Below are 14,116 nucleotides of genomic sequence, written 5' to 3'. Positions count from 1 at the left end.
CGTTCTCTGCACGTAATAAGCTCGGTTATTAAGCATCCTTTTTTTGGGGATGCCCGGTGGCCGAGGGGAAGACGTGTAGTGGCGTGAAGCTAGGCGATTAGGTGCCGTACGCGAGCGCCGGTTCGAGTCACGCACGCAGTACGTATTTACTATAATTAGACATAGTCTTTACCTTGCCGTTTATTCGGTGTTATTTGCTTACTTTACTTCCTATGTCGACAGCAACTATGAGTTTAAAAATTATTTCTCAGTACTTATTCACTGTTAAAATGCTGTACCATTACTTTCACCATCCTACTACAGCCAGATCTGAAGGCCTTTGCCGCATTCTGGCCATGCTGTGTGGCGCGTATCGCGTGGACGGGTTTCACGTTCTCTGCACGTAATAAGCTCGGTTATTAAGCATCCTTTTTTTGGGGATGCCCGGTGGCCGAGGGGAAGACGTGTAGTGGCGTGAAGCTAGGCGATTAGGTGCCGTACGCGAGCGCCGGTTCGAGTCACGCACGCAGTACGTATTTACTATAATTAGACATAGTCTTTACCTTGCCGTTTATTCGGTGTTATTTGCTTACTTTACTTCCTATGTCGACAGCAACTATGAGTTTAAAAATTATTTCTCAGTACTTATTCACTGTTAAAATGCTGTACCATTACTTTCACCATCCTACTACAGCCAGATCTGAAGGCCTTTGCCGCATTCTGGCCATGCTGTGTGGCGCGTATCGCGTGGACGGGTTTCACGTTCTCTGCACGTAATAAGCTCGGTTATTAAGCATCCTTTTTTTGGGGATGCCCGGTGGCCGAGGGGAAGACGTGTAGTGGCGTGAAGCTAGGCGATTAGGTGCCGTACGCGAGCGCCGGTTCGAGTCACGCACGCAGTACGTATTTACTATAATTAGACATAGTCTTTACCTTGCCGTTTATTCGGTGTTATTTGCTTACTTTACTTCCTATGTCGACAGCAACTATTAGTTTAAAAATTATTTCTCAGTACTTATTCACTGTTAAAATGCTGTACCATTACCCGAGGGGAAGACGTGTAGTGGCGTGAAACTGTCTATTGTCTTTGATTTGAGTCGCTGTGTAGATTTTGTTTTGTTTTCTGTCTTGTACTATCTTTTGTTATAATCACAGAATGTTGTATTATCTCAGACAGTTGTCTGAGGTATTATTCATGGTCTCATGTGTGAACGACATCGAAATTTTACATTTGAGCCATCCTGTGAATTTTGGGTGATTTGTGTATACCAGGTGTCAAACGTTCGCTTATTGTTTGTTCTTTCATAATGTGTATATAATAATTCATTGCAGGAAAAATACTGGACAGTGCACATTTATGCATTTACTGCAAAGAATGTAACAAATGGGAAAACAAAGAAAAAGATGAAGAATACCATGAATGATTTGAAAATCATATCCCTGATTGCACAGTCAACCACGAAGGCTCCTCGAAGAGTATGGAAGTAGAAGGGACTGTTTCATTATTTAGCCGATCCCTGGAAACACACAATTTCCGGTGAGTTGAACCATTTATTTAATTTGTTACAGTTTCATGAGTGTTGTATCTTCCATGGTTAGATATAACACAATTCCGGTGGCTTTCACGAACAAAACCATTCTTGCAGCAAAATAATTGTAACGTTAAAAAATAATTAAAATAAATAATAATTATAGTAATTATATATAAAAAAAATAAGCCAACCAGGATTTTATTTTAATCAGATTTGATATAACAGGATTTCGAAATAGTATTTTTTTAATTGTTAGCTATACATCATTCATTGGTGACGGGGACAGCTCTGCGTACAATTCTGTTAAGTATATCTATGGTGATGATTACATAGTACAAAAAGAAGACTGTGTGGGACATATACAGAAATGGATGGGTACACATTTGAGAAGTTTAGTTGAAAAGGAAAAAGGTAAGATATATATATGTTTGGGATTTGTTTTTATATCATAATATCAGGCAATCTTATTTATAATAAAGTATTTGAGAATGTTACCCAGCACAAGGTGACATTGATTGCATGTGTTTTAATTGATGTGTTCTGTACAGAGTTGTGTTTTAGAAAGGTGCTACTTCTATAATTGCATGCCCTAGAATAATTATATAATTTTTGTTATCCTTTTACAGGACAGAAATTAAGTGACGGTAGAGTGTTGACTGGCCAAGGAAGACTCACTAAAAAAGTAATAAACAACCTACAAACTTTTTATGGTGTTGCTGTAATTATGCCTAACTATGACACACATATTTGACAGTCTGTTATTTGTTTTCCTTTTTAATGTCATACTTTCAACAAAATTAGTGTAAATACAAATTTGAATCAATCAACATTGTTTTTGTTTGTGTGAGACTTCAGTGTGAGTCAACTAGGGGACTGGCTATTATTTATATATTGTGGTTGTGAATTGGGGCCAGGGAAATGAACATAATAATGTATGAATTGTAATTGGCACAGAATACATACATAGCTGAGAAAAAATATGTGAATCAAAATCCAACACAACAAATAACATTGTTTTTTCATTATTATTATTATTATCAATTTCCAACAAAAAATAAAGAACATTCCAAAATTAAAAATGTATTGGTTGTACTGCTATCCTGCTATTGATACACATATTGCCTGACAGAAATCCTCCATCGATAGTTTGAATGCACTCTGAAAATAACAAACCAATATTAGTGAAAATATAAAGCAGATGATATAAATGCAGTATATATTATGATTTCTGAGCCACTAACAATATAGTAGGTTGACACCCCGGGAAACTTCATGGTAAAAATTGTAGTTGTGGTAAATGATAGAATATACAAAATAATATCAACAACGAAGTGTAATGAACTGCAGGAATTTACATTGAAATACACACCTTTCTAATTTCTCCCTTCACCTGGTTTGGGTATAAAGCTCTAATCCAATAAAGTACGGGAGCTGGGTAGTCATAATGACATCCCACTGGACCAATGTTCTTGGCCTAAATATTAAATACACACGATTAAAAAATGTACATTGCTAACAGCAGAGCTATCTCAGCCGACAGGCTGCTTGTTAACAAAAATATTCACCAAAATTGAAGTGTACATCATGAAATGAACGAATCTAAGAGAGGTCTACCCAAGGTAAATATACACAAAGTATCAAAGCATTCAGACTTGTAGTTTTCAAGAATCGTCACCATTCCATATTTTCACTGTCCCATCATGTGAGGCAATATATATGAATCCATTGTGAACTTTGACATCAGAAATCAAACCAGTGTGAATCTGAAAAGAAAAAAAAAGTCTATATTAATCATTATACAGACAAAGATTTAAGGTAAAAATTACTATACATAAAGGGATAAATAAAAATGAAGACAAAAACATGATGTTTTGAAAAAAATTCAGAGGTGGATGCTGTTATGTTAGTTTATGAAGGCAGTACAGTGAATGTATTAACTGACTTGTAATAGGGATCAATGCAATCCTGTACTGCCTAAGTACATACTTTCTGGTATTCTTGTGATAATTTTATCATCTTATCTTTTACATGTAATAATTATTTTCGGAGATAAAATCATGAAACATCAATGAAAAATGTTTTGAAATGCAAATATATTCATGCAAGATTAGATTTTATAAACAAAACAAATACGCATGTATGTAAGGGTATCTCTAAAGTGTAGTTGCATGTGGAAAAGGTGAGGTGAATTTTGTCTCTGTCACTCAACATGAGGCAATAAAATACATAAATAAATTACTTTGTTTTCATTGATGTATAAAATTTGATTTATCCTTTTATATCTATTTTTTTTATTAGAACGCTGTTTATCAAAATTAATCATGTTTATATATATATATATATATATATATATATATATATATATATATATATATATATATATATATATATGGACACCTGAGTTGGGTTTAATGATATAGGAAAATCATTTTTTTTCTAGTAACTAGTTTGGGTATCTTAACATTTTTATCGGCTTTTTAAGTGTAAACAAAAGTTAATTACCATATACAGTCAGAATTTACCATATACAGTCAGGTTTTTTTAGTCATACTGTTGGAAATCCAATCTCATCAACCGGTTTGTGGCGAGATAAACTAGGCCATATTTTATTTAGTAGCCATAACTGCCTGGATTTCCAGGATTTTTTTTTCCATACTCGTCTGGATTTCCAGATTCTGTTTCTCCATATACAGTTGGAATTCCGGGGTATTTCCTCCATCATACAGTGCTAGAAATCCGACCTCATCAACAGGGGGGTGCAGATATAAACTGGAATGGCCCAATGTGATAACTAATTCCTAAAGGAGGGCCGCTAAATCCCAAGGATTGCACCAAGTGCTCATGGGTAATTAACTCCGTCTCTGTCCACTAAGTACTTGGTTTGAAATTAAATTGTTATATTGTATTTCAACAAGTAAATTGTAATCTTTTGAAGTGATGTTGATAGCAGTTGTTGTTTTGCTGGATTAGCGGGACAGAGGGACAGATAAGCATTCATATACATTTATTTCATCTGCTTTATATTTTTACTCCTCCAAAGTGTATTTAGTTATCGGTAATTGCTAGACTAACATTGATTAGTCAAAACAGGGCCATGTGATCATTTTCAAATATAAAACTCGACTATGGGCAGTTTAATTAAAACTTAGTCTGTTCGGTCATTCACGCCAAACACAGAGCTATAGCTCCATATGCCATGATTTGAAACATCGCACACTCCGTAATATGTACATCGTCATGGAAAAATTACACCCACTAGTGAATGCAGCAGTCTACCGGATACTGAACACAAAACCAGATTGTTGCTAAACGGTCATGATGAAAATCTGCTGACTTGTCTGTTTCCATTGGCTCGGTCTATAGACAGTGCTGATCTCATTGGACTGTGTGAATTTGAGATATGTGCACAATTGCTGATAGTCAGAACTAACTTGCATTTTTGTAAAATATTGTTTTGCCTCTGTACCAAATATGAATAAATGTAAGTAATTGGACTTTTCAAGTCAGATGCTAAAAAGTAAAATTAAATTTACTCTTATCCATGTACATAGTATTAATGGGCAGTTTGAAGGGATCTTATAGCCAGATTTTTATACATTAGAAACACAGTGGTGATGTCAGTTGACATAATGACAATATTGAGTGAGTTTTAATTAAACTGCCCGTAGTCGAGTTTTATATTTGAAAATGATCACATGGCCCTGTTTTGACTAATCAATGTTAGTCTAGCAATTACCGATAACTAAATACACTTTGGAGGAGTAAAAAAAAACTAATTATGAACCAATTAGTTAGACTCAAAGAAAACAAAATGTAAATATGTGCAACCTTTTACTTTCTGACTCTGCTTCTTTTGTTTGATATTTCATGTTTTAAAGCAATGGAAAAAAGCAGGACAGAGAATGAGATACAGCAGGGCAAGAGAGGGAAGGATAAAGTTTATGCCAATTATAAACATAGTGTGGTGCCAAACATTCTAATGTTGTTAGGTGTGTATTTGTCATTCTCATGATAAGCACAAAGGCAATCTCATATATTGTTTTTATGCAACAAGTCGGTCTTATTGAACTACAAATACCATATATCAAGAGATATCACTGTGAAAATGTAATGGTCCAACAAAATGATGCTTGAAATGAATAGTTATATATAGTATATACATGTATATCTTTTTGAAAAGCAGTTCCTCGCCCTTAGATATTATTGCTAATTGTACATCACCAGAGTGATTTACAAACAAAATTTTTGTTTCAGTGTGTAACTGATAACCAATCATCTAAATGTTGTACTAAATTATCATTATTTTTAAAAAGTCATTGTAGATTGATTGGGCGAAAATTGTTTTTTGCCTGAATATTTCTCACTCAGAAATGCTGGGGCAATAAGACTTACGAAATGTATCAAATGTGTGAATTCGACTGTATGACAGAACATTTTCATTGGTTATCGAAAGACGTGACCTGTTAGGTCAAAGGAAGTTGTTCAGGTCAAATTATGATGAAACCATGGCGGAAATAGCTTTGTATCGAGAGTTAACAGACGATCTTGCCTTCGACTGTTTTCCCGAAGACCCTACCCATTTTTGCACCATAAATTCAGACGGTATGTGAATCGTACTGTAATAATTTTTTTGTTTTTTGTTCACATTTGTTTCTTCGTTGTAAAAAGCGCCGTTGAAATCAACGACTGCTCGTTTTTCGTTTTTGTTTTCTCAAAATATTCCCCCAGAGACCGGTGCTGTGAACGAAAAATGTAATTTGGATAATGTTTCGAGGCTGGGAAGATGGTTACAGTTTTAAATGCGCCAACAAATTATTTTTTTCTGAGGTTTTCCTCGAGTATAAGCCCACCCTTTATTTTTTTATGATTTTACATGTTTAGGTCCCTGGGCTTATACTCAGGAAAGTAAGGTAATCGTGAAAAATAAGTATTCCTTGTATCGCTGACTGATTATGGCTTATGAATTTAATTTTATGAACGAGTCATGAAGCTGAAAACATCAATGAAGGTTACTATGCTCGAGTGCAAGTGCAGATTAAACAAACAACAGCTTGACGCATCGCTGCCGGTTATTGTTCAACTCGACAAATCCTACACACAACACTTTAGGCCGATGTTACACGTGTACGTTGATTTTGAACAGCGGTGTCTTCTTTCAAGTTTTCTTGTGTGTTAATTTTTGCATTGTGTTGTGTGTTAAAACCAACACGGACAATAGAATGATGGTCCAGTGGCCGACATCCTGTGTGTATCATAAACAAATAGAATAGTGCCGGTTGCCAACATTTTGTCCTTGTCGGCAATTATGAGTGCTGGGCGCTAGTGACTATTATTTCATTACTTTTCAATGAAATTTGGTACATAGATGCTCTAGAACAATCCAAAGACCTGATTAATTTTAAGTAAAAATGTGTGCATACTAATCAACGAATTTGCATAATTAGTTAATAAATGGCTTTCACACTGATATCGTAAGTACTAATTATCCCATTTCAATGAATCTTGGTACATAGATGTTCTAGGACAATGGACAGACCTTATTTGTTTTGGGTTAAAATCAGTGCATATTAATTACCTAATTTGCATAATTAGCCAATTTTAGCCTTTACACTGATATCACATGTACTAATTATTCCATTTCAATGAAACTTCTGATGATCAAATTAGTTTTAGGTTTATATAAATCTATAATAATTACCTAATTTGCATAATAATTTACTTTTCAGCTTTCCACTAATTTAGTTTGGATTAATCATCACATTATAATGAAACTTTGTACATGTGCACCATAAAACAATATACAGACCTAAATCTATGCATAATAATTGCTTAATTTGTATGATAATTCATTTGGTACATTGAGGTAATCCACAGACATGATTAGTTTAATGTTGATAAACATGCATATTGATTATTTATTATTAGCCTATTCCTGACATCTAAAAAAATCCGAATTGAATTGAATTCATTGCAGTGATGCTCTGGAACTAATAAGACTAAAAACCATGGACGAAAAATAAAATTTACTTTCTGTATGTATTATAAATTTTGATCAGGGGTGCAGCGCCCTCATGCCATGGCCATGTGCCCACTTATCCCTGGGAGCAGATCTTCTGGCAACAATAAAATTCTGATTGACCAGGGATCAGTCTTCAACTGTGACCTGTCTGATAGTAATTTTGGCCCCAAGAAAGCCATATAATGCTCCATTTTAACTTAGAATTATCAAAAATTCTTTGGTAGGGAGAACCCTATCTCTCCTACTTGGTGGCGCTGCTGAATTGCATCTATTCAACAAAATTGATCAAATTAATAAACAAGACAACTTATGTTATAGTACTTGAGAGCAAACTTTCAACTGATTCACGCATTATAGTGAGGAATTAGCATGAAAATGAACAAAAACAAAATGACCACCATTGATAAAGATAAGTTTAATAGTACACAAGTTTTGAAATTATCAACCAGTTATAGGATATGTTAACGGTTTTCAAGAAGAAGTCGTTTAACAAAAAACTTGATCAGAGATGACAAGAATTGACAATCACCTAGATACCAACAGCTCTGCCTATCCTTTTCAATGACAGCAGCCATTGAGGGCTAAAAAGAAAACTGAAGATATGGTCACAAAATGAAAGAGAGAACCACCCATAGTACTTATTACTAAACATCAAAGCAATTCAGCTGATAGTTTTCAACAATTCCAGTGTATCATCATTTACCACACAGAGATACACTCAACGTACAATGTACCTACATATCAAGTATCAAATTAATTAGGAAGGTAGTTTTCAAGAATAAGTGAGGTCTACATAAAGTACCTAACATGATGGAAACATCAAGTATCAAACCAAGTATTTATGCCAAAAATAAAGGCGCTATATGTAAGATGCACCCTATATTTTAAGAACAGCTTATGAAGTCCTTACCAGATATATATCACTGGTCCAAATTGTTCTTGTACACTAGTGTATCATTGACGACTACTGTCCGCAGAATGAGCCAAACCCAGTTTAAATCATGAATAATATTACAGTAGCCAATAATAACCACAATGCAAGCAAACAGAGATAACTTTATCAGATGATAAATTACGTTTTGTTCACAGAATTATTGATTAAGCCTGCATGTGTGTTTTGTTGCCAAGATTGAATTGAAACAGTCAACAGCTGTGGAAATAAAATATTTTTTGTTGAAATATAAAACAATTTACATCTTAATATTAATTATAGATAAACCCCTGTGAGGTTTGAGAAAGTGTCAGTTTTAGTTTGCAATTCATACTGTACGGGATATCTTCCTGTGTTTTGCCCACCAATCCATGTACACTCAATAAATTAACTTGCATAAAACATTAAAAGAAAATTACTAGTGTATTTAGCTCCACTGTCGACTTTGTCGAGCGGAGCTTATCATATGAGTCAACTTTTTACTTTTTCAACTTCTTCTTGAAAACTACAAGTCTGAATGCTTTGATACTTGATGTATATATGTACCTTGGGTAGACCTCTTTCAGATTTGTTCATTTTGTGATGATAATCTTTAATTCTCTAATTTTGGTGAATATTTTTGTAATTTTGAGTAAAAAGTGATATTTTTGACTTCTTGTTAAACCCAAAAAGTTCAATTGCTTTGATATTACATATATAAGTACTACATGTGGATCTCTCTCAGATTTGCTCATTTCATGATGATATCTTCAATTCACTAATTTTGATGAATATTTTTGTCATTTTTGGTAAAAAGTGATATTTTCGAATTCTTGTTGAAAACAGCAAGTCCGATTGCTTTAATACTATACATATGTTAATTTTAATGATATCTTCATTTCTTTAATTGAAATGCGCGTTGCTATCTTGTTTTTAATTACAAAAGAGATTCCACAGTATTTTACAATGTTTGTCATTACATTGAATATTTTTTTTCATTTCCAACTAATGTGTAAACTTCCTTATGCATCTTCGCCAGCCAAGGTTTGTTTATTCAGTCATCGCTTCAAACACTGATGTGTTCCAAATAAAATTTATTTTATTCTTGTCCAAATCAGCTCAATTACTTTAATAAAGAGTTCTTGTACTGTTGTTGTCATTGTCAATGACACGTCCCCGTTCCGTTCATATTTGAGTGAAATATACATTCAAAGCAGATCATGACCGAAATACACCTGCATATGTACAACACATTGTACTAAATCTGAACAAAATCCATCTATGCATGACTGAGATCCGGTTCCGGAATTGTGAAAATACGTGATTTTGATGCATTTTCGGCCTTAAAATGGCCGCCATTTGGTTATCGTTAATGAGATCATGAAACAAATGCACATACATATTTGTGACATGATGTACCTTGTGTGTGTGAAGTTTGAACTCGATCAATCCAGGCATGTCCCAGATACATATCCAGAACTGAATTCTTTAAAACAAAATGGCCGCCAGTCGGCCATTTCAAACCCGATCCCCCCAAAAAATGACGTGCATCAAGGTCCTATTATGTTTAATGTATGTACCAAATTTGAACAAAATCTGTCCATGCATAACTGAGACTCGTTCCGGAATGGTGAAAATGTGCGATTTCAATGCATTTTCGGCCTTAAAGCGGCCGCCGTTTGGCTATCGTTAATGAGATCATGAAACAAATGCACATACATATTTGTGACATGATGTACCTTGTGTGTGTGAAGTTTGAACTCGATCAATCCAGGCATGTCTCGGATACGGATCAAGAACTGAATTTTTTAAAACAAAATGGCCGCTAGTCGACCATTTCGAACTTGATCCAGAAAAAAATGACGTGCATCAAGGTCCTATTATGTTTAATGTATGTACCAAATTTGAACAAAATCCGTCCATGCATAACTGAGATCCGGGTCCGGAATTGTGAAAATGTTGTTTTTAGTCTGCAGCATTTGCATTTCGAATATATTTAATTTTTAAATTCAAAGTCTTCTAAATTGTGAAACATAATGTCTTAATTCCAAAAATATTTGCACTGCGATCGAACTCATTAATATTCATTGCTGATTAATATTCATATTCTCATTAATATTCATGACCGACCAGCACTCACGTTGGGCTGGCGAGATCCCTGGACTTCACAATGTTTCATAATTTATATTAATATTTAATCGAATTTAAGTCAAGTTTACGAAGCTTAGGTTTAGTATCGGGCAAATGTATGGTTCAATTGATATTAATATTAATATAATTGTACCATACCTTCCCCTGATACTAAACCTAAGCTTTGTAAACATTTCTATGTTCAGTCACAGGATATTCAAGTTTTGTTTAATTAAATTTAATTAAAACGCAATTCTACGTTGTATTGCATTGTAATTGAGTTTAATTAAACTCCAATCCTATATAGGAACACGTTTTAATCGAGTTCATATCACAACTATATTAAAAGTTAATTCAACTATATTAAAATTTAATTCAATGTGTGGCTCACTGTTTACATTGTTTCCACCAAAACTTGCTAGAATGGCACAAACCTTTATTATTTTATCAATGCTGGAAAACTTGTTATCTATGGCCTCATCTGCCAACTTCTGAACCATTCTAATTAGAATTAAGGCCCTGCAGTATTGTATATCTGTATTTCATATTTGACACACTCAATGTGGAATCGGTCAGTAGATATCTTTCTGGAATTCTCTACTTCTTCTGCAAAAAGTTGTTTTTTTGCCTTTAGTAAAAGCTGGCATAATGAGATGGGCAGAGCATACTGCAGCAAAGTCCTCCTTCAATGTAAATCCCCTGTCTGCTAATATTTGGTTCCCAGTGCAATTTGGGATCAATGAAACCACAGTTCCGTACATTTGTACAATGTAAATAAAATTTATTTGTCCGAGTGGGTTTTATGAAATGAAAATTTTAACAGTAGTATGTTTTTTTGTTTTTTTTATTATTATTATCTTATTTTTTATACTATCTTAGACTAATAGAATGGTATCATTTATTTCATAATTACATAATGCACATCACCAAAACATGATTAGTAAGCTTATTTTTTTCCCTAAAATATACACTTTGCTACCCAGCCCATTCAGTAGACATCTTCATTCCGCACAGGAAACATTCCAAGATACTTTAGTGATACAAAATTAACACCTTATATACCACAGAGTGTGGCACTTCCGCCCTCCCCCCCCCCCCACGCCATGGGCTGTAAGGCTGTTCCAGTCCTTCAAACTGGCCGTTTCGCGATAGACATAATTTTAGAGCCTGCATTTTTCTATGTGATGTTTCTAAGTTTTGTTGAGGATAATATGCTCGTAAAAGGGACGTTGTTGCTTCGACGATGGCCCACGGACGCGGACGACTGACTTCGAAACATCCCATCTAGATCGGGCGGCGCCCTCTCGTGCAAATCCCCCACCCACCCTGGCGCATGTTAGCGCACAATGCAATGTTCCACGGTTTGCCAAAAAAAACAACATATAAATAATCAAAAAATAAGCAGCATTTGACTTATTATTGTTCCATAACGATTTGTTTGTACAATGTTTAAAATGCACTGAGTCAAGCAGGTACACGCCGCGAAAGTTCACAGACAGTGGACATGAGAACGAAAACAAGTAGCTGATTTGGGATTATTAAAGTACATAATATCGAATTAATAATGTATTTTCTTACCTGTTGTTCAATTACCAGGAAATGGCCTTCCCTCACTCTGTCACTAGCGTCAAGACAAGGTTAATAGTTCATGGTCGCAGTTACTTCAAGTCCGGGTACACAAATCAAGATAACATTTTCGTTGGGGTCGGAAAACTTCCTCAATTCACGTTTACAGCTGTTCTATTGTGCACTTTCGTCAATGCAGCGGTTTGTTCAATTCACCATGGCTTGGAAAAAACTCGCAATTTACCAAAGTCCTCAAATTTGTCTGAACATCCTTCAAAAATCACATCGCTTACCGCCATGATTGCAGACGGCGTTGATAGCAAAGCATGCTGGTAGCAAAATTCGCTGGTTCCCGGCGTCCTTTGCGAATGGCAGGTAGGACGCAGGTAACTAGTAATCGCCATATTGTTCCATTTGGGCCGGTTTTCCGGCCGGAAGGCACGTGACTGAGTGACATAATTTGAAAACATTCCAAGTTCCGTTCTGCGTAAACGTGTCTGTAATACTACAATAAAGCCATGCTCATACATACTGCCTGCTTAGATTTACAGATTTGATATGTTCTATGCAAATTTATAACAAAAGAAACAGTTTTTTTTTATTTGCCCAACTTTCGAAAGTAAAAGGAAACCCCTGAACGGCCACGAGCGTAAGCGCTGACGTCAGGTAACTAAGGGAAATGGAACAAGCAACGAGAAAGTGGTGTACCAATCGGAATGCCGGATTCGTTACCAGTTACCGGCCTCGTGTGGCTTGGTACGCCATGACGCTTGAGGCGGGAACCAGCCAAGTAGCAAAACGCTCTCTCGAGGTATCTGAAACCGAAATTATTCTTCAACGCAATTAGCCAATCAGCAACCGTTTTACAATTGGACGATAATTTGATAATACGTTGTCCTGATTGGTCGAGAGCGTGTTTTTGAATATGAAATGTTTGAAAATTGTTAGTTAAAGAACGGTGGTCGCCACGCAGCGCGTGTTCGAATACCATGTTGACAAACAATGTATTTTACACGCGTGGCGCGGCGCAACGACTACCGTCCTTTAAAAATTTTATTTTAATTACAAGTTATGTAATACTGTTATTGGATTTTAACTTACAATGAATAAGTGATTTTCCGTTACTTATCTTTGTTCAGAAAAAAAAAACAGAATTTTTTGCGAGGTCCAAGTTTGAACAAAAATTAACGAAAATTACGTCAGTTTTACCATTTTTGGGTAAGTTTGGACACAATTTTCCAAAAATTATACCATTTATACCAAAAACTATTTTATTAGCCCAACATCGCGTTAGCTTTGGGACACGGTCAATGTTTTTAGTTCGGATGGCAGACCCTCTTCTCGGGGTATTTCCTGAAATAACGAAATATTTGAGTTATTTTTATTTTGAAATTTGGCACTAGCAGGTTACTGCATACAATGCAATATGGGATAGATCCAGTGTGTACAACGGAAATTTTGAGATATCATGAGGAAATAATTTTTATATAGAAACTAATGCAAAAATGAAAATTTTTAACCATGACATATCGGACGGATTTGAAGAAAAACAATCCTGTGACCTACAATTGTTTTAAAGCAGAGTCGTCGTCACCTGCGCACGCGGCAGACGATCATGGCGTGTCGTTGTTTACAAAAACGACAAGGAATATTTCAAAACCGTCAGTTGTGAACTGAACTTTAAATCTCATTAGGATTTCCCCATGAAGTTACACAGATCGAAAAAAAAATGCTTTTCTTGTCAAGGCTATACTGTAAAACATGTTTTTTTCGCGAGCATGTCTTTTTCGCGAATTTAGCGAGAGAACTGATTCGCTAATTCAAGATGTCGCTAATGACTTTATTATCAATTCAAAATGGCCGCCAAACAAAGAAATCAACAATGACAAGAGATATTCGCTACATCAACATTTCGCTATTATGTCATTTTACCACAATTCGCTGAAATTGCATGCCGCCTTTTCAACATGTTTTACAGTA

General features: G+C 35.2%; 1 protein-coding gene and 1 long non-coding RNA gene across 2 annotated transcripts; one reads left to right on the top strand and one right to left on the bottom strand.

Annotated features, from left to right (window-relative positions):
- Positions 1 to 1,412: 1,412 nt before the first annotated feature.
- On the top strand, positions 1,413 to 2,590 carry LOC144356111 (uncharacterized). Its single transcript, XM_085494647.1, has 3 exons — positions 1,413 to 1,516; positions 1,768 to 1,922; positions 2,138 to 2,590. Exons 1-3 carry the CDS (start codon positions 1,458 to 1,460, stop codon positions 2,260 to 2,262), a joined length of 339 nt encoding a protein of 112 aa, XP_085350773.1. The 5' UTR covers positions 1,413 to 1,457; the 3' UTR covers positions 2,263 to 2,590.
- On the bottom strand, positions 2,523 to 12,213 carry LOC146729911 (uncharacterized). The gene is made up of 4 exons (XR_014927973.1): positions 12,149 to 12,213; positions 3,187 to 3,274; positions 2,881 to 2,985; positions 2,523 to 2,669 (listed from the first exon to the last, which is right to left on the bottom strand). It is a non-coding gene; the product is annotated as an uncharacterized LOC146729911 (long non-coding RNA).
- Positions 12,214 to 14,116: the final 1,903 nt, after the last annotated feature.

Source organism: Saccoglossus kowalevskii, chromosome 20 (assembly GCF_978046115.1).
Source record: "Saccoglossus kowalevskii chromosome 20, keSacKowa6.1, whole genome shotgun sequence".
Lineage (NCBI taxonomy): Eukaryota > Metazoa > Hemichordata > Enteropneusta > Harrimaniidae > Saccoglossus > Saccoglossus kowalevskii.
The sequence above is the reverse complement of the archived record's forward strand: the minus strand, read 5'-3'. Positions and strand labels throughout refer to the sequence as shown.